We start from the raw sequence: 23328 nt of genomic DNA, 5'->3' as shown, positions 1-23328 counted from the left end.
AATGGATGCTGAGGTGCCAGTAAAAACAAGGTAGAAATTGTTCAGACATGGGAGAAATGGTAGAGGTGGAAAAGAGGCTTTTCTTCATCACTTTCCCCTTTTTAATTCCCCAAAATCTTGTTTTCCTATAATTTCCTGAAATTTCTCAAAGACTGTTGGCAACTTATTTATCAGACACAGAGATTTTTCCCTCCTCTCTTCCCATTTGTCTAGGTATTTTAGTGCTATTTAATACATTGGAGAGGAAGAGGAAAATGGATTAGAAATCCAAGAGGTGTCTGTCTCCTTCCTGGCTGAGGTAACATTAACCCAGGATTGTCCTATGGGATATGGGCCGGGGCCCAGTAATGCTGTGGGAGGAGCACCTACCTGTAGAGATATTCAGTGTGCCTCTCTGCCATTTTTTGGTTGTGAGACTTGGGTAACTCATTTGACTTGTGAGACTCATTTCTATCAATTGTAGAATGGAGAGAATGGAATCTGTTTTGGCTATATCACAGGTTCATGTTTGAAGGAGATAGTGAAGTACATGTATTAATATATACCATTAATATATACCATGTATTAATATATACCATTAATATATACCATTCCCCAGAGAAGGCCCTAAGAACAGGACTCATTTTCTCTCTCCTAATATGTTGTTTCCCCTCCCATTTCTCAAATTCTCTTAATGTTTCAATTATTACATTTCTCATCCTTGAAAACTCCTGAGTTTATTTATTCATTTACTTATTTGTGCATTCATTGACCCATCCGTTTATCCTTGCAACATTTGAGTTCCTACTGTATGCAAGTCATCATTGATGTTCCCTTAAAAGAATGAGTGAAGATGTTTTCTGCCATTTCTTGAGCACACATTGTGCTAAATGCTTTACTATCTTCAAAGTGTCCCTGTGAGGTAACATTATTTCTTCCTTTTTGCAGTTGAGGTAACTGAGGCTCAGAAAGTTAAATATCTCCCTCAGAGGTGAGGAAATAAGAGAACCAAAGGTGTATTCAGGTCTGCTCCAGAGCCCATGCAGGCCCACTGCCTGTTTCCTCATGTCTGATCTATTACAGGGCCTTTTCAGGGCTTTTTTTTAGTGCTGTCTCTGAATTGCCCTCTTTATTCTCTCTCTCCTGATCCTGGTTCAGACCTTCCTTACCCTGTGTTCATTATTGCAGCAGCCTCCTTGCTGTTATTCCTGTCTTTGCCAGTTTGCTCCTGCCTGCACTCCATCCGCAGGTGTCATCAGTTTGATCTTCCTAAAATAGTTTTCAATATGCAGTCTCCTGCTCAGGAACAAGACTGCCTTCCTGTTATTATTGGATCAAGTCCATCTGTGTCCGCCAGATGTTAAACTCCTTGCCTTCCCACAGTTACCTCTGTTTATTTATTCAATAAACATTTGACCCTGAGCTACTTACTGGCTGTTGGATCGTAAAGAGGAAAAGGTATGTAGCTTCAAAATGCTTGTAGTTTGATAGAATAACTCATCTAGAATTCGTCACTTCAGTTAAGCTAGTGTTCTTTACTATTCCCTAGTCAAGCAAAGTTATTTCTGTCTCTTCATACTGTGTTCACAACTTATAGGGCTTTTTAGGCCTTTCCACATATTTTTTGAAATCCCCATAATTTAAGGCATGCTTAGGTACCCCCTTTCTTTCTAGATTACCTCTCTCCTTTCTATAATTTATTATAGTATTTATTGTGTAGATGTATATACCATTTAGTATCATGATAGGTAATTCTTTGCACTTCTGTAATTTCTGTATTTTCTACAAGGTACTTTTTTGTTTTTTCTGAGTCTTACTCTGTCACCCTGGCGGGACTGCAGTGGTGAGATCTTGGCTCACTGCAACCTTCACCTCCCAGCTTCAACCGATTCCATGCCTAAAGCCTCTCAAGTAGCTGGGATTACAGGCATGTACCACCACACCCAGCTAATTTTTGTATTTTTAGTAGAGATGGGGTCTTGCCATGTTGGCCAGGCTGGTCTTGAACTCCTGGCTTTAAGTGAGCCACCTGCCTTGGCCTCCCAAAAGTGTTGGGATTACAGGTATGAGTCACTATGCCAGACCTACAAGGTACTTTTATATGCTTCAGCTTGTTTGAACCTTATAATACTGATGTAGATGTGGCAGATATTATTTCCATTTCATAGGAAAATAAACAAATTCCAAGAAGTTGGGGGACTGTTGATACCTATGTAGCTAGTGAGTTGTAAGGCTATTTTTAGATCTGAGCTCTTTTGAATCTTTGAAGGCAGTGTGGTCTACGGGAAGACCACGGCCTTAGAAGCCTAGAGATGTTTGTGGTAATGGTGAGGCATAGTAGAAAGCACAGAGGGCTCTGGGTCAGGTTGGTTCCAGTTTTGGCTGTACACCTCACAATCTGTGTAACTTTAGGGAAGTTGCTCAGTTCTCAAAGCCTCAGTTGTCTTGTCAGCATCATCCCTGACCAACCTCTCAATGGGGCTATTGTAGTGTCTATATATGATGACATTGTTCTTGGCTAACTTTTATTTAGAACTTATTAAATACCAGGCAGTGTCTGAATGCTTCATATGGATTATCTTAGCTAATCCTCACAATACCTCTCTGAGATATGTTCTATGTTACTTCTCTATTGACAGATGCGGAAATTGAGGCATAGAGATGTTAAGTAACTGGACCAAGTTTATGTAGCTACCAAGTGGTAAAGCCAGGAAAGCAGCCTGAGTCTAGAACCAGTACTCAACCATGGTAAAATGTATTCTTTTAAGGTATCCTGTAGACTGTAAAGTGCACCAAACATGTGAGGTCCAGGCTGCAAGGACGTGCCTGGCCCTGGCCATCTGTGTAATGGTGAACAGGAAAGGGAGGGGGCAACATGGAGATTCTGAAGGGAGGAGAGAGATGATTTCCTAGGGGGTCTGGCCAGGACTGAAGATATGGAATTGCGTTTTGGGCCATATTTCTGAATGTTGGCTATCATTCTACTGTTGGGCTACTGGCCTATCTTAGAAAGAGGGTAGAGTTTGGTGAAGTCACTGTTCTGCCAGTGAAGTAAGCCCAGTGCAGAAAAGACAGGTGTCACTAGGCCGAAGGCAACTAGATCCATACCACACCCAGTGGAGCCATAGGTCAGACCCCAGGCCAACCTTGTTGGCTGTGCAGGGGCAGGGACCCTGGTCTGTTGGTTCCCAGCCCATGATAGATGTGTAAGTGAATGAAAACAGTATGGCTAGTCACTTGGAGACCTCTCATTAGAATGCATAATCTCATTAAATTAAACAATTTTAATTATAAAAGTAATTCATGGTTATTGAAGAATTTTTGTGAAATACAGAAACACAGAAAATAAATCATCTCATTGGGTCTGAGATGCTAGGAGGCAAGGCCAAGGGTACAAGGGGGCAGATGACTGAGGTGGGCTGGGCCTTGTGCTGCAAGAGGAAAGAAGGCTCTCTGCTTTTGACTATACTGCCTTTAGTAATCAAGTTGAGTCTGATATTCTTGGGGTTTACAACCTGGTCCCTTGTAACAACCATAAATGATTAAAGAGTGACTATGGCAACCTTTGCCAGCCTTATCGGGGGGCGGGGGGGCTGGCGTACTTGGCTTGCTTTGATATGTGTGTGAAGTTGTCTTCATTACTGCCCTTCCCTTGCTGCCTATTAGGTAGGGCCTGTCTCCTCTGGCTCAGTGTGAGGTTGAAATACAAGCCCTAATCACGTGAATTTGGACCCTGAGTCCAGAGTTTGGAGAGGGAAGGGAGAGACAAGAGCACCAGAAAGGTGGATGAAAGATCCTTATATTTGCTCTGTGGAGGCCCTAGGCAGCTGATCACTTTGAAGTGTCACTTGATGCTTATGGGCCTGCTGAGGCCTTACATCCTGGGGGAGAGGGAAACAGTAATGGTGAGTGGGTACAGACTAGGAGGAACTGTCAAGACTGCTCCCAGCCCTAGGACAGTGTATTGTAGAGGTGAGTGCTGAGTGTCTGTGGCGTGGGCCCAACCCTTAGTCTCTGGCCCAGGTGAAGCAGGGGGGCACTAGGACCCAGAGGCTAGCACGGTTCCTGACAAGTCTAGAGCAGCACTAGCGCAGAGTGAGACTCATCAGCTGGCAAGCAGGATTCTGTGTCTCTGGGTTCAGGAATCCTCGGGCAGCAGAGGGGACTTGCTCCTTAGCCCCCATCACTGCCCCCACCCCTACCCGTGTAGGCCACCGAGTGAGGCCCATGGACAGGGGAGGGCTGTGCCTGACGACTCCTGTGTCCCTCCATGACGGCCCAGCGCCCTGACCCTCCTGCCTAGGTTTCTACCTTTTCTCTCTGTCTTTGGCCAGCTGGGGGAGGGGGTAGAGGCCGGGTGAGCAACATGGCACAGAGCAAGAGGCACATGTACAGCCGGGTAAGTGGCCCTAATCTGGGATGGCCCTGGAAGGGCTGCTGGGGAAGGCCTGGGTGCCTGTGGACATCATTGCTGTGGGGGCTGGGGAGATAGGCTGGAGCTCAGCTGGGGGCACTCAGACTGTGTTTTCTAAGGAGCCCTCAAAGCCCTGGTGATGTATGGCTGGACAGCCTTCCCTTTTTAGAGTTGAGCCCTAAATGGGGACTAGCAAGGCCTGGCCTCTGACTCTAATTGGCCCTCATTACCAGGGATTCCTGAGGGGGACCAGGCTATCCTGGGGACTCAGAATGTGGATGATGGGTCAGAGAGGTCTTACAGTGAAGCCTTTCCTAAGAGCTGCTTTGTTATATGTTACTTGCTTTCTTTCTCTTCTGAGATTGAATCTGTAGCTACTGTTGTGGCCCCCTGATTCTGGGAGGCTTATTGGGGTTGGAAAGTGGGGGAGTCTTTGGCTTTGTGTTCAGCCTTTTATGTCACTGGTAATTCCTTTTATTGTCAGGTCCATGAGAGCCATCCTGCTGTCCCAGGTGTGATTTGGGGTCCTGGAGCCTCTGGGAACTATATCCTCACCCTCCTGGATGAGCTCTTTGGGGAAGGGAATTAGGCAGTGACAGGCTGGGAGGTGTCCTGGCTCTTCTTGGCTCTGCCAGAGCTCCCTTCTGAAGCTATTATAAATGGGAGTATCAGAAGGGACCTCCATAGAGTCTTTAGGATGATGGTATCACTTCATTAGGCCTCATTCATCTGTTTGCTGCAAGGCCCCTGGTTCATGGAGTTGCTATTGATAAAAGTGACTTAAGTGTGATTTTCCTCTAAAGCTTGGGCCTATTTGGGACCTAATTTCGTATTGTGTTCAGTCATCATGGGTGTGCCAGAGGCTGAGAGCTGTCCAAGGACAGTGCCTTAGTCTGCTCTTTTCCTTTGCCCATCAGTAGGGCGATAAACCATTCATTTGGACCACTGAGCAGAGTCTTGGGGACAGAGTGAGGGGTAGATCCACCCAATATACTTGGCCTGTGTTTTGCTTTTTATAGCAACATAGCATGAAAAAGAATCTCTAGAGCTTGCAGGTAGAGAGTTGACCAAACAAGACTCAGGCCAGGTAGAAAGGAGTTGAATGGTTGAATGGGCTGTGGTGAGGCATCTGGGGTATCATGGTGGGTATGTGGATGGGGGTGGGAGGAGTCAGATCAGGAAGGAGAGGTGGTGACTTAAGGGTCTGGAAGGAGGCACAAGTATGTGCCTCTGACAGGGTGAGGCCTAAGAAAACCATTTCAAACATAGAGGAGACAAGTGACAGTGGAAAGGGAAACAGGATTCTGTAGGGTCACCCGCTGAATTGCCTGTCTTTCCAGCTCAGGCTCTTGAGTCAGGGCATTGGGTTGTGGGGAGCCTGGTCTAAACTGAGTTATTTGCTTGAGCTTAATTCCCCTCCTGAGAGGAGAATTAAGAAGGCAGTGTTTCTGAGAAAGCAGCCATGTGGTGACATTCACAGACTGATTAGTGAATTCTGATTTGTTATAAAATTTAAATATAAATGCTTAAAAATTCTAGCAGATTCCAGAGGATTTGGAGAAGTCTTAGAACATCACTGACATTTTTCAAAGGGAAATTTGGGGGTCCACCCAATTCTGCATATGGGGTTTAGGAAAATGACTCTGGTGGTTTTTCAGTCCAGCATCCCCTGGCTGAGACATTTCTTATACATGAGGATGCCACCCTTGATCTGAGGCCTCTAACTGTCTATGTTTGCCTGTATCTTTCTTTTAGACGCCCAGCGGCAACAGGATGAGTGCAGAGGCAAGCGCCCGGCCTCTGCGGGTGGGTTCCCGTGTAGAGGTGATTGGTAAAGGCCACCGAGGCACTGTGGCCTATGTTGGAGCCACGCTTTTTGCCACTGGCAAATGGGTAGGCGTGATTCTGGATGAAGCAAAGGGCAAAAATGATGGAACTGTCCAAGGCAGGAAATACTTCACTTGTGATGAAGGGCATGGCATCTTTGTGCGCCAATCCCAGGTACTCGTGACCTTCTTCTGTGTGTGTGCATATCTGTTACATGTGCAGCTGTGTTCGTACTTCCTTTTCCTGAGCATGAGCATAAGCTTCTGGTTGGGAGAGTGGAAGGTAGTGGGGGAGGAAAGCTTGGAGATCCATCCTTAGGGAAGCTGCCCTGGACTCTTGACTTGCTTGAGGCCTGGGGAGGGACCCATATTACAGCCATCCTTGATCTGGCTATATTGAATCTATTCTGTGGCCTCAGATCCAGGTATTTGAAGATGGAGCGGATACTACTTCCCCAGAGACACCTGATTCTTCTGCATCAAAAGTCCTCAAAAGAGGTAACAACCACCAACTTACAGTTGCCTCCTCATATCCAGGAGGAGTCCCCAGAACTTCTCCTCATAACATGGGGCCACAGTGGATCCTAAGATTTTTTTCCCCATCACCACTATATTCCCTTATATCTCCCCAACCCGACCATGATGTTCTCTGCCCCTACCTCTCTATACAAGTACACACTTTGTTTCTGTTTGCTTTCTACAGAGGGAACTGATACAACTGCAAAGACTAGCAAACTGGTGAGTGGTTTGGGGGTGAGAATGGGGAGTAATAGAGGGAGGGGAAGGAGAAAGATGGGGGATACCCAGTGCTAGGCTGGTAGAAGCAGTAGGTGAGTCCGAGTTGCCTTCTAGTCTCTCCAACTTCCCTAAGAAGGAGGCTTTCTTTTTTTTTTTTTTTTTTCACTTGGATGCAGCTGGGCTAAGGCTGAAAAGGGCATTAGCCAAGAAGGAGGCTTTCTGGGGATGAATTGCTGCATTAGAGTTACAGTTAAGGTGGTAGAAGGGAAAAACTCATAGGCTCCAGAAGTTCAGGGTCAAATGAGATTGAGCTGAGGGTGATAGGAAACACAGGTCTGACCTCAGTAATGTAGTCAACTTCTACCTTTTGGTACCCAAAGTTGCCAACATCTAAAGGGTCTGAGGGTAAGGTAAAGGTAGAAGGTAGAGGAAGTAGGAACTTTCCTATTCATGTGAATGGCAAGGAGCTGGGCCCTCTGCCTCCTGTTTTAAGCTATATGCAGAGGGTGCATCCTCGTTCCTCCCTGCCACTCCATGCAGTGTGTGTGTGAGGTGGGGCTGCAGACTCTGCAGCTTCTCTGGGCCAAGGTGTGGACATCCTGGAAGCTGATCTTTGAGGGACTACTCATCGCACCCTGACTCCCCCTACCCTCACCTAACCTGTGTATGCCTCGTTGGTCTTAACACCTATGCCTGGGACATCTATTCTCTAACTCTGCTCTTCCTACTCCTCATGCAGCGGGGACTGAAGCCTAAGAAGGTGGTGTGTTTACTCTTTGTGACTGGGTGGGTGGGGGCCATGAGCCCCCTCCCCAGCTGTCCTGCATGTCTTTGGACTGCTGCATGCATGTGTGTGTGACCTTGGGCTGGGATGGCCAGAGGAAATGGTGGCCTTGGCCTTCAGAGTTCCTTTGAAGGGTGCAAGAACATCAGGCTTAATGTCCAGGCCCAGGTAGCACTCATTAGGGATGATTCTCTCTGCCCCAGGACTCCAAGTCAAAGATTCCCAGGTCAAAAACTATAAGCATTTGACTGTAAATAGCAGCACCGTGAAATAGATCATTTACTGGGTTACAGTGCATTCTCACTTAGCCAGAGCTTAGAAGACCATGGAAGGATAGACTGGGGAAATGGGGTTGAGGAAGGTACCAAGTGAGGGGTTTTGCAAGGAGATGGGAGGTCAGGGAACAGAACATAGAAAGAACAGTCCTGAGTTGGAAAACCTAAGAGCCTTCATGTGCCTGCCTCTGGATGGGCACTGCCATAAATATCTCCACACCCTGCAACTCTGCCCCATCAGTCTATCCCTGCCTCCTCCTTCTGGTGGTATGCCTGAGGCCTACCTCCTACTCCTTGCAGCCTTTCATTAACCATCATTGGAGTGGGACTCAATCGTGCCACCTCCCCTCCCCACCACAGACTACTCTTTAAAATCTTAGATCACTGCCATGACCACTTCCTCATACCAGACCCTGCCTTGGGCCTGTGCCCAAGTTGTCTTTGACCTGCATGTACCTGCCTGGCCTGTATGTATTGTTCTGTATGCACAATTCTGTGATTTCCTTGTCATCAGCCTATCTTAGGCTTTTCTGACATTGCATGGAGAGCTGCTGGATTGGGGTTGTGGGAGGGGAGAGGAAAACATTTCCTTTTCAACTCCTGATTGGTGATGGGTCCTCACTTTGGAGTCTTGCCATGGTAGAGACCACATGCCAGTACTTGCTTTGGGTGCTGGCTCCTAGTGGGAATGGGGATATAAGGAAAATACTGCTATGAAGGATCCTATGCTCATTTCAGAGTCATAGAAACTTGTCTTTGTCCTTTGACTGTTGTCTCCTGGCTGGGACTTCCATTTCACCTCAGGCCTTGAATAGAGAAGAGCATGAAACTATGGTCTGCTGTTGATGGAGTTCTGGCCACAGCCTGGTTTAACCCTGGGCTGGGGCCCGAGCAATGCCCAAATTTAGGGGCTTTGGTAGCTGCCTGGGGAAATGTGGCAAAATCCAGCCTAGGCCACTCCTGCTGCCCTTCTGCATTCATGTTGGAAAGTGTCAGTCAGACAGTTGAGTACACCCACCCCCAGGCACCCCAGTCGTCCTATTCAGTGGTTTTTTTCAAAGCATATCACTTAGCTTAGGGCCCCTGCTCTCACCCATGTGGATCAGGGAGCTGATTCCAAAGCGAAAGAATGTGCTTTGACGGGGGAGACAGAAGAAAATTCAGATGTCTCTGCAAAGTGCTTAGTTCTTTTTGGAAGCCCTTTAGAGACAGGCTTTAACTTGTCTACAACCAGGGGATGGCTAGAGAGGAACCCAATAGTCATTAGAGCTGCTGCCACCCAGATGTGTGTTCTCCACGATTTCTTAGTCACTCTGTGTGCTCTTCAGAGCTGAGGCCTGTTGCTAGAGGGGCACTCTAGATATGTGTGCCAGATAAGAGACCGTAAAGGTGTTGCCAGGGTGTATAAGAGACAGAAGCGGAGTTAATGGGGCTGTGGGTGGGTGTGATGGGGAGAGTGTGAGTAGGAGAGAGACTGCTAGAGCAGAGAGGCCCTGTGTCCCTGCCTAGTGATGCTCTGGCCCCATAGAATGCCATTTCTGGGATAGCCCCTGGCCTAGTTTTTTGGATCACACTCTTGGGAGTGGGCAAGAGAGGGAACAGAGGAGCCAGAACCTGTTCTTTGGAGAAAGAAGCAAGACAATCTCTGCGCATGACCGTCATGAGGAGGCGGAGCCAGCAAAGCCCTAGATGGTTGCTAGGTGACTGAGGAGCAGTGGCTCCACCCCCATGGAGCAGAGGAGGGTGGGTGCATGACGTCAGGTGGAGCTGGTGCTGCGGCCACTGAGGCTGCCATCAGCCTAAGCTGGTGAACTGGGCCAGGCACCGCTCCGGTGCCTGCCGGAGCCTGGCGATCCTGCTGCACATCTGCGGGGGCCTCTGTGTCAGAGTGGCGGTGGTTTGCAAGCTGGGAAGCTGCCGCACCGGGAAGCTGAGGCTGCATTGTTGGGATTTGATGCACTAATCTCCTGTCTCCGCCGCCTTTCCCTCTGTTCGGTCTTTTGCCCTCCCTCCCTTCGTCTGTCCTTCCTCCGTTTGTTTGTCTATCCTCCTCTGTCCCTCCTCTTTCCTCTCCTTGCTTTCTTTGGTTTTCTGCAATGATGAGACAGGCACCGACAGCCCGAAAGGTACTATTGCTTGCTCTGGTCCTGCTGCTGGGTTGCCAGGGCAATGGTGGCAGCAGGCTGCTGGGGTGGGGGTGGGGGCTGATTGACTTCATCTGTCTACCTGGACAGGGGAGGTGGGTGAGGACGAAGGTGGGGTTAGGGAGAAGTGTGTGTCACCACTATGCCCCACACCCTGGGCATTTGCTTCCTGCCTTGCCTGCTTTTGGCCCTAAGTCTGTGTTCCAGACCTTATACCCGGTGGTCTCACAGGCTTGGGCTTCAGGCAGGCTGTACTGCAAACCGGTTCTGAGAGGGTTTCCCATGGTAGAACCTAGGGAAGCAGGCCCAGGTATCTCAGTGGTTCCAACAGGCCTGCCTGCCTCACCCAGCCTTTGCTAGAATACCTCTCGGTTGTCCTCCCTGCATCCCCCAGTCCCCAGGGTTTGTATCAGGTCACTTTACCAGGGTAAATTCTAGGGATGGGGACTGTAGAATAGTTTTTGACCCACAACTATGAAGCTTAGTCTAGGGGAGGAGGGATGGGAATTGGTTTTCTTGGCCTCAGTGTATCCTGGAAATAGGGCCTAAGCCAAATCTTGTCTTGGCTAGAGCAGTGAGATACTGGGTAGCAAGAACACTATTTGGAAATTGAAGTTAATTGTCTGCTTACCACTTTGCGGTAACCTGAAGGGTTTCGAGATTTGGTTTAGGGCTGTAGTTTCTCTGTGCCGCTGCCCACCCCCACCTCCTTTCCTATAGCTGGGTGGGGTTACTTTGCTGAGCTCTGGGCTTCTGCTAATGGAATATTCATGGTCCTGACACCTGAGCCCTCTTCCCTAGTGATCGGGACTGCTGCAGGATCTGGTTCTGGGGAAGGGGGTTGCGGGGAAGGAAAACAGCAGTGTTGATCTGATCTCCCATTTCTGGGCTTAGATTACCCTTGTCACATGAGGTTTCTAGGGAGTTCTGTATAGAGTCTAGCACTTGAAGGAAGAAGCTGACCGGGGAAAGTCCTTGGGAGTGGTGACTGGGTGGGGCCTCTGGCTCTGGACTGGAGTGAGAGAGATCTTTCTCAGGAGAGAAGATCTCTCGAGACCTTCTCACTAGCTGCTTCCTTGTTCTATGGCTCAGCCTAGAGATGGACATCTGGGATTTCCAGGGTGTCTGAAGGGGTGAGGCTGCAAGGGTTGGACAAGGGTGGGAGCAGGAAACAGGGAGAACGGGAGTTCTGGGTTCCTGAAGTAGGAACACGATGGTTTACTGAAGGGAGAAGGGGATGGGATGGGGAGGGGTGGCAAACTGTAGCCCCATTCCTGTTACTACTTCTGCTCTCATTGCTGTCCCTTTTGGTGTCTGTCTTTCTGCCATTTTCCTTTCTTTCCTGACTTCTTCTCTTCTGGCTCCTGTTGCCTGTCCAGACCACAACTCGGCGGCCCAAGGTGAGAAAACAGGCCCCTGTGTGAGCCACTGTTGAGTGTACACACACACTTCGGGCATGTGCATATATGAGGGCGTGTGTATGAGCAAGTGAAAACTGGTCACAGTGCACCCTGGATTCTCTTCAGAGGGAAGGGGGGTTGGCGGTGCTGGCAGGCCCCTCCTAGGGAAGGGCCTAGGCTTTTAGGAGGTTGGCTTTTAGGAGGTTGTCTAAGCCAGTAGCTTAAATACAAAAGAGAAATGAAGTGGGGTTGTGGTTAATCAAAGCAGGCTTTCTTGAACAAGGGAATTTTGACCAGTTTTGAGGGGAGGGATTGGAAGATAAAGAACTTGGCAGTGTAAAATGTCAGGGGTTAAGGAGGTAAGTGCGTCTGTGACAGGCTTTGGGTGGGGATGTCTGAGGATTGCACATGATCTCTGAGTGTCAGCCTACTGGGAGAGCTTGGGGCTCAACGCTTTGAGAGAGCACTTTGGCAGACCTGTCTGCTTCAGGGCTTGAGCTTCAGGGCAGCTCCTCTGCCCACCTCCTCCCCTGCCCCACAGAGGCATGAATAGTGTCACAGGATCAGGGGATATGACAGAAGGATTGTTTCAAGGGGCCGTCTAGGGGTACAACTTTTACCTTGGCCCTTTTAACCTGCAAAGTCCCCTGAAATAGACTAGGGGAGATTCAGCTTGATTTCCAAAGAGCAGGGAGGGCTACAGGGATAGAGAGCCTGGCACCCCCACTTTTGGCCTAGCCTTCTCTGGGAATTACATTGTACTTTTTCCATCTGGGGGAGGAGGGCATAGACTGGAGCAAGGATGGGACTGAGAGTATTAAGAAGTTGCTAGAATGATCACAAGTGGGTCATAGACAGGGGTTCTAGGAAATAACGGATTCTACTCTTAAGGATAGTGCCAGAGTTAGGAGGAATGTGAGGTCAGTGCCAAGGGAGGAACCTTATAATCTTATGTCTTTCTCTATCTTTTCCTCCCTCTCTTCTCTGCCTCCCTTCTCCCCCTGTCCTTTGTCACTGTCTCTCTCTGCCTCTCCCTGTCCTTTTCATTCTGTTTCTGTGTTCTCACTGTGCTTTGATACTCTCTTTCTGCTCTTTCCCTTCCCTGTCTCCTTCCCTTGCCATATTCTCATATTCTGTTTCTGTTCCTCTTACCACCCCTATCCTCTGCTCTGTTTCTGGTCTGCCTCAACCTTCTCTGAGTAGCCCACCCGCCCAGCGAGCACTGGGGCGGCTGGGGCCAGTAGCTCCCTGGGCCCCTCTGGCTCAGCGTCAGCCGGTGAACTGAGCAGCAGTGAGCCTAGCACCCCTGCTCAGACTCCACTGGCAGCACCCATCATCCCCATGCCGGCCCTCACCTCTCCTGGAGCAGCACCCCCGCTTCCTTCTCCCTCCAAGGTAAGGACTGGGGTTGGGTAAAGGAGATTCAAGACACCCAGGGGCCTGTTGCTACCGGCTGGGTCTTGAAAATTTCTTGGGGTTGGCAAAGTCCCAGAACTTGGATCAGAAAGGCTGAGGACATAACCTGTGGATATCTTGCTACTGACTGGGCCACACTTTCCTTTCTTGCTCTTATGCCATACTTTGCCCGTATACACTGTGCCATGGTTTCCTCTCAGATGTTTGTATGCCACTGAGTTTTGGCTGCCCTGGGGTGGGGTGTTGTTTCCATACTTTCTTGTGTTCTTTGCACCAGCTCAGTGTTGGAGAGGAGGGGTGGGCTGTGCACAGACCATGAGGCCTCTCCTTTGCAGGAAGAGGAGGGACTAAGGGCCCAGGTGCGGGACCTGGAGGAGAAACTAGAGACCCTGAGACTGAAACGGGCAGAAGACAAAGCAAAGCTTAAAGAGCTGGAGAAACACAAAATCCAGCTGGAGCAGGTGCAGGAATGGAAGAGCAAAATGCAGGAGCAGCAGGCAGACCTGCAGCGGCGCCTCAAGGAGGCGAGGAAGGTTTGACTCTGGATGAAGTGGGTGGCTGGGGTGGCCTGAGACCCAAGGAAGCATGATGGAAACTAGATTGGAGCTGGAGTCTGAAGAACCCTGTGAGAAAGGGAGGCATGGGGCATCTCTGTGCTTGCATCCCCTCCCACCTCCACCTTTTCCTCAGGAAGCCAAGGAGGCACTGGAGGCAAAGGAACGCTATATGGAGGAGATGGCTGATACTGCTGATGCCATTGAGATGGCCACTCTGGACAAGGAGATGGCTGAAGAGCGGGCTGAGTCCCTACAGCAGGAGGTGGAGGCACTGAAGGAGCGGGTGGACGAGCTCACCACTGACTTAGAGATCCTCAAGGCTGAGATTGAAGAGAAGGGTAAGGGGCCCAGAGCTGCTGGGGACCATATGACTAGGTGAGAACCACACCTGAAAGTGTTATGAAAGTATTAATGGTCTTCTCCAGGCTCAGATGGCGCTGCATCCAGTTATCAGCTCAAGCAGCTTGAGGAGCAGAACGCCCGCCTGAAGGACGCCCTGGTGAGGTAGGATCTTCAGTGCTTGGTTCTGATGTTCACTCTCCTGTCTCCAGATGTGTTAGAGCACCCATCACCAGAGACTCTGACACATGCTCTCCTCCACCTCCCTGCAGGATGCGGGATCTTTCTTCCTCGGAGAAGCAGGAGCATGTGAAACTCCAGAAGCTCATGGAAAAGAAGAACCAAGAGCTGGAAGTTGTGAGGCAACAGCGGGAGCGTCTGCAGGAGGAGCTGAGCCAAGCAGAGAGCACCATTGATGAGCTCAAGGAGCAGGTCTGGGGAGCCCAGCCCCTCACCCAGAATCCCCCACCTGACTCTCCTATCGGTTGATGCCTCCTCTTTCTAGGTACCTTCTAGCAGCCCTTCTCCTCATCCCCCCATAACACAGGTGGATGCTGCCCTGGGTGCTGAGGAGATGGTGGAGATGCTGACAGATCGGAACCTGAATCTGGAAGAGAAAGTGCGAGAGTTGAGGGAGACTGTGGGAGACTTGGTAAGAGAAGAGCAGACACCTGACATCTGACCCTGATGAGGAGGGTATTTGGAAGGGATCTTATGAGAAAAAGATTGACGTGACCGCTGGCTTTTGAGCAGGGTGTAAGGTGAAGGGGCCCATCCTGGCCTTGCTACCCTGACCCTGCCTCTTTTTTTTGTTGTTGTTGTTGTTTTGAGATGGAGTCTCTTCCTGTCACCCAGGCTGGATTATGGTGGTATGATCTCGACTCACTGCAACCTCCACCTTCCAGGTTCAAGCGATTCTCCTGCCTCAGCCTTCCGAGTAGCTGGGACTACAGGCGCACACCACCACGCCCAGCTAATTTTTGTATTTTTAGTAGAGACGGGGTTTCACCATGTTGGCCAGGATGGTCTTGATCTCTTGACCTCGTGATTCATTCGCCTTGGCCTTCTAAAGTGCTGGCATTACAGGCGTGAGCCATTGCACCAGGCTGACCCTACCTTTCTTTTGCTCCAACTATGATGTGGTGTCCTAGGAAGCGATGAATGAAATGAATGATGAGCTTCAGGAGAATGCACGTGAGACAGAACTGGAGCTGCGGGAGCAGCTGGACATGGCGGGTGCGCGGGTACGTGAGGCCCAGAAGCGTGTGGAGGCAGCCCAGGAGACAGTTGCAGACTACCAGCAGACAATTAAGAAGTACCGCCAGCTGACCGCCCATCTACAGGTGCATGCCTACTGCCTGCTCTCTGCCGACCATCACCCCAGGGCTTCCTCATGACCCAGCTGTGCTTCGCTGTCTCTCCTCCTAGGATGTGAATCGGGAACTGACAAACCAGCAGGAAGCGTCTGTGGAGAGGCAACAACAGCCACCTCCAGAGACCTTTGACTTCAAAATCAAGTTCGCTGAGACTAAGGCCCATGCCAAGGTCAGGAAAGTGGGTTGGTCTGAGGGATGAGGTAGTAGAGATCCCAGCCTGGGTTGACCTGGTATGGGGTTCTGGGCTTCAGATTCTTGGGTGAAGGGGTGCTTTGTGTGGTAGTTTGGAAGATTCCTGGCCTGGGCTTGCCCGAGAAGCAAGGGATCTACTGGAGCAAGGCATGGGAGTTCTAGGACTCTTTCAACTCTGGCTGAGAGTCCTCCTCCCTGTTCACCTCACAGGCAATTGAGATGGAATTGAGACAGATGGAGGTGGCTCAGGCCAACCGACACATGTCCCTGCTGACAGCCTTCATGCCTGACAGCTTCCTTCGGCCAGGTGGGGACCATGACTGCGTTCTGGTGCTGCTGCTCATGCCTCGTCTCATTTGCAAGGTACAGCCAATCAATCACATGTTCCACAGAAATCTGGTGAACTTGCCATAAACCAGGCATTGAAGATGCTAAGTGAAGACAGCAGTCAGATTCTCTGCCCACAAAGAGTTTATGATATAGTGGAGGAACACAATGAAGTCACTGATGAATATATATTACAAATGGTGTGTTTTGAAGGAGGGATTAGTTCTGTGAGAGAGCACAATTGGAGATTTGATTTAGAGGTGAGCAGGATGTGACTTAGGGAATAAAATTGTCTGAGGGCCAGGAGGTACCTAGAGGTTAACCGTGGGGATGATTGGCAGGATAGCATTCTAGGTGAAAGGATAGCAGGAGTGGCAGCTTTAAGTCAGGAAAGAGCCTGATTCCACCAGTCCCACTACCCTTTCATTTTTACATCCTGATTCCTCACAATCTCCAGTAATCACATCATTACCCTTTCCCCATGCAAGATTCCCCACCCAGGTAAGAGCTATTTCTGTTTTCTCTCTCATGTGTTTTCATGCTCCCCACATAGTTGTTAAGCTCTGCGTGCTGTATTCCTGAGTCTGTGATCTCCATCCTCTGTTCTGAGGCCAAGGTTCCTGGTGCTTTTTCCCGCAGGCAGAGCTGATCCGGAAGCAGGCCCAGGAGAAGTTTGACCTAAGTGAGAACTGTTCAGAGCGGCCTGGACTGCGAGGAGCTGCTGGAGAGCAACTCAGCTTTGCTGCTGGACTGGTGTACTCGCTGAGCCTGCTGCAGGCCACACTACACCGCTATGAGCAGTAAGTGACTGCTGACTCCCTCACTCCCAGGGTTAAGGTCCAGGATTAGCCGGAACTGAGATTGCCTGGCAGACTCTAGCCTCACAGTGCCCTTCTCTGGTCTCTAGTGCCCTCTCTCAGTGCAATGTGGATGTATATAAGAAAGTGGGCAGCCTCTACCCTGAGATGAGTGCCCATGAACGCTCCTTGGATTTTCTCATTGAACTGCTGCACAAGGATCAACTGGATGAGACTGTCAATGTGGAGCCTCTCACCAAGGCCATCAAGTACTATCAGGTGTGGGGCAAGAACTCGGGCTTGGAGTAGGAGGCAGGGAAGCTTTTACTTGATGGGGGCTCTTAGGAATATATTCAAGGTTATATGTCCCATGCTGGTGCTTGAGGCCTGGTTTGTTCTTAGATGAACTCTCCATATGATGCAGCTTGAGGGCTTTGGATTCTCTTGTACCTCTGGAGACCCATGGTGACCAGGGCTCAAACTACAGTTTGGGAAGAACTCCCCACCCTGCCAGGGCCTAAAAACTTTCTTTTGTTATCTCTCCTCAGCATCTGTACAGCATCCACCTTGCCGAACAGCCTGAGGACTGTACTATGCAGCTGGCTGACCACATTAAGGTGAAGTGTCTGGGCCAGTGATTGAGCCCCTGTGGAGATCAGAAATGGTGGGCATCAGGTCAAAAAATCAGGTGCCCAAGGAGTGTCACATAAGACTAGGGCAGAGTTACCAAAGGCATATCAGGGAAACTAGAGGACCTATTTATGTATGGAGGTCAGCAGATGGTGGGTGGGGACTTCTTAAAGCTGATAAGGTAAAAGGGCTCCTGCTGGGGGCTGATGATTGCATGCTTCTCTCCTCACAGTTCACGCAGAGTGCTTTGGACTGCATGAGCGTGGAAGTAGGACGGCTGCGTGCCTTCTTGCAGGTGAGAGCACATCTAGATCTGTGTGAGCTCCTCTTCCTCCTTAGTCCTTACTTCCATACTCCCAGCCTTAATGCTAACTTGGTTCTCCATCCATTTTCTTTTTCCTGAGTAGGGTGGACAGGAGGCTACAGATATCGCCCTTCTGCTCCGGGATCTGGAAACTTCATGTAGTGACATCCGCCAGTTCTGCAAGAAGATCCGAAGACGAATGCCGGGGACAGATGCTCCTGGGATCCCAGCTGCACTGGCCTTTGGACCACAGGTTTAGGACTACGATTGGGGAAGGGAAGGAAACTGAATAGAAACAGGAGGAGCATAGCACTTTAAGATCTGGATCTGGTCAGGGGACAAAAATAATTTTGGGGTAGCTGGAAACTGTGGTGCTGAACCTAGGGTTGACTCCTGACTCTGGTCTGTCACACAGGTATCTGACACACTCCTAGACTGCAGGAAGCACTTGACGTGGGTCGTGGCTGTGCTGCAGGAGGTGGCAGCTGCTGCTGCCCAGCTCATTGCCCCACTGGCAGAGAATGAGGGGCTACCTGTGGCTGCCCTGGAGGAACTGGCTTTCAAAGCAAACGAGCAGGTGGGCCTGGGTGGCTGGGCAGAGGTGCGGGGAGAGTCAGTGACCAGTGTGGGGCTTTCACTTCTGTCTTTGGCTCCTGCAGATCTATGGGACCCCCTCCAGCAGCCCCTATGAGTGTCTGCGCCAGTCATGCAAGATCCTCATCAGTACCATGAACAAGCTGGCCACAGCCATGCAGGAGGGGGAGTATGATGCAGAGCGGCCCCCCAGCAAGGTGGGTGGAGATTTCCTTGGAGAAGTCGCAGAGGCCTGTAGGAGTAAGACTTGCAGAGCTACTGCTAGCTGTGGGAGGATGGGGAGACAGGAGGAAGGCATCAGGAGAGCACCATCCTGCCTAGAAGGCAGGGTTTTCCTTATAACTGGATCTCTCTGAAAGGAGCACATTGATGATCTCCTCTCTCCACCCTCACCTTCTCACCCCTGTCCCCCGCCGACCATTTCTTAGCCTCCACCAGTTGAGTTGCGGGCTGCCGCCCTTCGTGCAGAGATCACAGATGCTGAAGGCCTGGGTTTGAAGCTCGAAGATCGAGAGACAGTTATTAAGGAGTTGAAGAAGTCACTCAAGATTAAGGTGAGGGTAGTGTACCTCAAAATCTGGGGGCCAGGAAGTTGGTAGGGCCCGGGAAAGCATGAGTGTTGGGGATTGGGACCAAGACATCTTGGGAGTTGAGGGGAGAAGTGGGACCTGCAATCAATGGGAGCTCTAGTGAGCTCCCAGGGAGCCTCCTGACTCATGGTCTAGCTCCCAGGGTCCAGGGACTGTGGGGAGGATGTCAGGGATATAGAAGCTTTGTCCTTGTCCAGGGAGAGGAGCTAAGTGAGGCCAATGTGCGGCTGAGCCTCCTGGAGAAGAAGCTGGACAGTGCTGCCAAGGATGCGGATGAGCGCATCGAGAAGGTCCAGACTCGGCTGGAAGAGACCCAGGCACTGCTGCGGAAGAAGGAGAAGTCAGGCATTTTCCCTGGAGCCTTGCTTCCTCTAATCCTCCCCACTGCTAGAGCTCTCTGTCTCCTAACCCATACCCCCTACTCAGTTTCAGTTTCTCTTGTAGTGAGACTCCGCATTTTCTTTACCCAGTACCGACCCATTGCATCACCCCAGCCTAAGCCTGTGCTGCTCTGCCCTGGCTCCTCACTAGTAGGGCTATTCCAAGGACCTCTCAGGGCTGAATAGTCAAGGGGTGCTTTGGAGAAGGGACACTGCTAGAGCCCAGATTCTCCTTCACAGAGAGTTTGAGGAAACAATGGATGCGCTCCAGGCTGACATTGACCAGCTGGAGGCAGAGAAGGCAGAACTAAAGCAGCGGCTGAACAGCCAGTCCAAGCGCACGATTGAGGGACTCCGGGGCCCTCCTCCTTCAGGCATTGCTACTCTGGTCTCTGGCATTGCTGGTGGTAAGTACAGTAGAATAGGCAGCACTAGCACAGAGGAGATTGTCCTCTCTTCTGTCCTTGGCCTCAGTTTGACCTCTCTGCCCTCTTTTACCCCTGGGATATTCAGCGAGGAACATGCTTGCACAGTTTCACTCTGTGCCAGTTTTCACCAGGTTTTCTCTTCCCCTGAAGATATGTGCTGAGTTCCTCTGGGCAAAGGAGGGCATTACTAAATTGTTAATGAGGTTCAGAATAATGATGATAGCTGGACTCTAGTAGATGTCCTTTCTGGCTCTGTAGTCTGACCTTTCTGCCCAGCGCTATATCCCAGAGGACTGTCAGGCAGCAGCAGGCTGGGCTGACTCTCCTGGGGCATCTGTCCCTGCTGCATACCTGCTCTTGATTACTTCCCTGCTTGGACACTGTCTTCTCACTGAGTTCATGTGGCTTAATTCTATGATATGGTCATATCTTCCACTGCTGAATTCTTCCAGTTTCACTTGGGGCTTTTGTTCTGACCTTTGCCTAGTCACTCAGTATAGTCAGGGCTCCTCACCTAGAGTTTTTCTGGTTATCAGTTCCAGCCTCCCCAGTTTCCTCACTCAGGACGTGGCTGCTGCTGTCTTCGTTCTCTGCCCTCTGGTGGTTTTGTTTGCTCTCCAGTTTCTCACTTACCCATCTCACGTCCAGAAGACAGGCTCCTTGCCCTGGATTTAAACCCTTAGGGCCTTCAGACTTTCCCAGCTGCTCCTGGGTCTTGTCAGCTGACCTCACCTACATAGAGTCTTGTCTTCATCAGAGTCTTGAGAGATGACCAAGTACTTTCTTGACTTTAGGCTCTTAGTACAGACAGCTCTGTGTTCTTTGGAGAGAGTTTACAGAATTACTACATTGTATTGTTCTTAGCACTTTTTAAACAAACATTAGTTCTGAATTTATGAAACTTCCCACCAAAAAAGAAGATCTTTTGCCTCAGAGTAATGGAGAATCCTGAGGAGCAAGGGAGTGTGTTTGCATCCCCAACCTAAGCTTTGCTGCTGGTGAGCACAAAGGGTACAGACATATGGGGGTCTCTGGAGCATTCTCTATGCCCTTCTGGAAAATGGCATCTGAGGCAGGGAGGCAGGAACACCCTCATGTTCCAAGTACTTTGTACAGCGCACAGTCCATTTGCCACGGTTTCTCACACATTGTACCCTGTCTCCTGGCCACAGTCCTGTTTGGTGTCTTTCTTTCATACATATCTGCTCGTCCCCAAAAGTAGGTGGCAGAGGGTCTTGTTAGAGAAAGTATGATGATCAGGAAAAGAGTTTTCTTGCAGGTTGTGTTTAGGATTCCTCTGGCATGTCCCCCAACCCCCAAATCATCTAACTCCTCTCTCCTCTTTTCCTGCTCCCCCATGGGCTATCCTGAGAACAGAAGAACAGCAGCGAGGTAGAGACCCACTCTGGCTGGGAATTACTAGGGCTGGTGGGAATTGGAGCTAAGGGAGCAGGGTGAGGGGAAAGCCAGAACTGGAGGTGGGTGAGGGGGGAATGAATAAAGGAGAAGAGCAGGAATGGAGCCCAATTTTCAACTCTCTCCAATTGGGGCTGATGACATTTGTTATAATCCCCATAGGAGGCGTCCCTGGGCAGGCTCCAGGGTCTGTGCCAGGCCCAGGGCTGGTGAAGGACTCACCACTGCTGCTTCAGCAGATCTCTGCCATGAGGCTGCACATTTCCCAACTCCAGCATGAGAACACCATCCTCAAGGTGAGGGAGCCACAGGGAGGACTGGCATGGGGTATGGAGCATATTTTTGTCCCATTGATGATAGATGGCAAGGACCTCCTAGCACACCTCTTACCACTACCCTTCTTTTTTTACCCACAGGGAGCCCAGATGAAGGCATCCTTGGCATCCCTGCCCCCTCTGCATGTTGCAAAGCTATCCCATGAGGGCCCTAGCAGTGAGTTAGCAGCTGGAGCACTGTATCGTAAGACCAGCCAGCTGCTGGAGACGTTGAATCAATTGAGCGCACACACGCACGTAGTAGACATCACTCGCACCAGCCCTGGTATGTACCTGCCAACCCCCAAGATGACTAAACCACCCCCTCCACTTGGCCCAGGGATTTAGCCCCTGCTCAGGTGGTTCCCCCACTGCAGAAGCCTTCCTAGCAGTGTTCTTTGGCTTTACTGTTCAGTTTGCTTGATTCACCCACTCCCTCTTAAGTACTTGCTCTGTTAGAAAGTCTGAGTCCTGCACCCCTAACCCTTAATCCAGTACAGCTGCCTGCCAGCGCCTTGGTGGGCCTCACTAGCTTTCTCTCCCCACAGCTGCCAAGAGCCCGTCGGCCCAGCTTATGGAGCAAGTGGCTCAGCTTAAGTCCCTGAGTGACACCATTGAGAAGCTCAAGGTCAGCTCAGACTTTGCCCTGCAGAGCTCACTTCACAGCATTCACTGGTGGAGCCAGACACTTCCTCTAAGCCCAGCCCTATGCTAGACAGCAACTGGGGAGGAGGTGGAAGGGAAGCCAGGGTTTTTGCCATGGAAGCTCACTGTCTTGGTGCAAACAGAAGAGTCTCATAACAAAATGGATAAGCTAGGATCAACTTTAGAGTGACTGGTTCAGGCTTTAGCTTCCATCAGAGCTGAGATCATTGTGAGGTAGAATGGTTGGGCATGGCTTCCCAAAGGTGGTAGAATATGAGTTGGGCCTTACAATATGAGGACTTATAAAGTAAGGACGGGTGTAGGGGTGGGGATGGGCTCGGAGATGAGAGCAAAAGCATGGTGATACAGAGGACTGAGTCCCTGCCCCCTTGGTATTAGTGTTTCTGTGAAACGGTGGTCTTGTGCTAGCCTGTGGGGGTCCCCAAATGAACCCTTGTCTTCCTCTCCCCTTCCGTAGGATGAGGTCCTAAAGGAGACAGTGTCTCAGCGCCCTGGAGCCACAGTACCCACTGACTTTGCCACCTTCCCTTCGTCAGCCTTCCTCAGGGTAAGGGGGAGCATGGGGTGGAGGACAGGACAGTGTGGACGGCTCAGGTGGGTCCTCCTCTCCTCCAGAATTGGAAGAGGCCTTTGGAGTCTCAGGTCTAACAACTGCATACTTTGGGTTATCTGGCCAAATCTTACAGGTAACTCAGAAGTGCTTACGAAGCTTTGAAATTCCAATATTTTAGCACGTAAACACTTTCCATGACTTTTGACACCAGGAGGGGCTCAAAACTCCCTTGTCAGACTACGTATCCCCATTCTGATTTGAAAAATATGGTCACCATAGCCCAGGAATTCAGAAGCCCCAGTCTCCCAAGGAGCTGCCTTGGTCTCAGTGCTCAGGGACCCCTTTAGTGGCCCACAGCTCAAGTAAGCCCCTGACCTGGAGTCCTTTTTTCCTCATCAACCACCAGGCCAAGGAGGAGCAGCAGGATGACACAGTCTACATGGGCAAAGTGACCTTCTCGTGTGCGGCTGGTCTTGGACAGCGACACCGGCTGGTGCTGACCCAGGAGCAGCTGCACCAGCTCCACAGTCGCCTCATCTCCTAAGCACTCCTTCCGCTGCTGTCCCCTTCGACCCTCAGCCCTCTGGTGCCGCTCTGCCCTATGCACAGCCACCTCAGCCAACCCCCAGGTAGAACCATGTGGGTTAAGCTCTTCCTGCCACATTCAGCTTCACTCCCACCCTTTCAGCATCCTGCCCCTTCACCTTGACCCGGGTTCCCCCACTCTTATCCCCTGGCCTCTGCCATAATTTGCTGTTCAACTGCTCCCTCCTTCCTGAGGGGCCTCAGAGCATGTGGGGGGTAGGCTGAGACCCCACCACCAAAGGTTGAGTGAGGTCCCCTTGATTGAGGACTTCACCCCTTGATTAAAGCAAGTTCTGCTTCAGTG

General features: G+C 50.4%; 1 protein-coding gene across 10 annotated transcripts in view; it reads left to right on the top strand.

The window, feature by feature from the left end:
• DCTN1 (dynactin subunit 1) overlaps nt 1-23328 on the top strand; it is a 30817-nt gene extending 7489 nt beyond the window's left edge. Inside the window, exons 1-32 of one of the 10 annotated variants that reach the window (XM_017508704.1) lie at nt 4033-4378; nt 6149-6394; nt 6639-6717; nt 6923-6957; nt 7697-7717; nt 10125-10142; nt 11540-11560; nt 12764-12955; nt 13312-13509; nt 13667-13871; nt 13959-14037; nt 14145-14304; nt 14420-14524; nt 15024-15215; nt 15301-15417; nt 15651-15803; nt 16407-16567; nt 16675-16843; nt 17113-17181; nt 17427-17489; nt 17602-17751; nt 17914-18075; nt 18158-18289; nt 18521-18646; nt 18880-19022; nt 19303-19469; nt 20868-20882; nt 21069-21202; nt 21323-21506; nt 21769-21848; nt 22344-22433; nt 22846-23328. In XM_017508704.1, coding sequence (XP_017364193.1) covers nt 4346-4378; nt 6149-6394; nt 6639-6717; nt 6923-6957; nt 7697-7717; nt 10125-10142; nt 11540-11560; nt 12764-12955; nt 13312-13509; nt 13667-13871; nt 13959-14037; nt 14145-14304; nt 14420-14524; nt 15024-15215; nt 15301-15417; nt 15651-15803; nt 16407-16567; nt 16675-16843; nt 17113-17181; nt 17427-17489; nt 17602-17751; nt 17914-18075; nt 18158-18289; nt 18521-18646; nt 18880-19022; nt 19303-19469; nt 20868-20882; nt 21069-21202; nt 21323-21506; nt 21769-21848; nt 22344-22433; nt 22846-22983 — 3837 coding nt within the window. In that variant the 5' untranslated portion in view covers nt 4033-4345 and the 3' untranslated portion in view covers nt 22984-23328. Of the gene's footprint in view, nt 1-4032; nt 4379-6148; nt 6395-6638; nt 6718-6922; nt 6958-7696; nt 7718-9734; nt 10143-11539; nt 11561-12763; nt 12956-13311; nt 13510-13666; nt 13872-13958; nt 14038-14144; nt 14305-14419; nt 14525-15023; nt 15216-15300; nt 15418-15650; nt 15804-16406; nt 16568-16674; nt 16844-17112; nt 17182-17426; nt 17490-17601; nt 17752-17913; nt 18076-18157; nt 18290-18520; nt 18647-18879; nt 19023-19302; nt 19470-20867; nt 20883-21068; nt 21203-21322; nt 21507-21768; nt 21849-22343; nt 22434-22845 lie in introns of those variants that run through there. The other 9 variants (XM_017508707.2, XM_017508705.1, XM_017508706.1 and 6 more) reach the window with 9 other exon arrangements.

Source organism: Cebus imitator, unplaced genomic scaffold (assembly GCF_001604975.1).
Source record: "Cebus imitator isolate Cc_AM_T3 unplaced genomic scaffold, Cebus_imitator-1.0 Scaffold399, whole genome shotgun sequence".
NCBI lineage: Eukaryota > Metazoa > Chordata > Mammalia > Primates > Cebidae > Cebus > Cebus imitator.
Note: the sequence above shows the minus strand (reverse complement) of the source record. Positions and strands in the feature narration are given on the sequence as shown.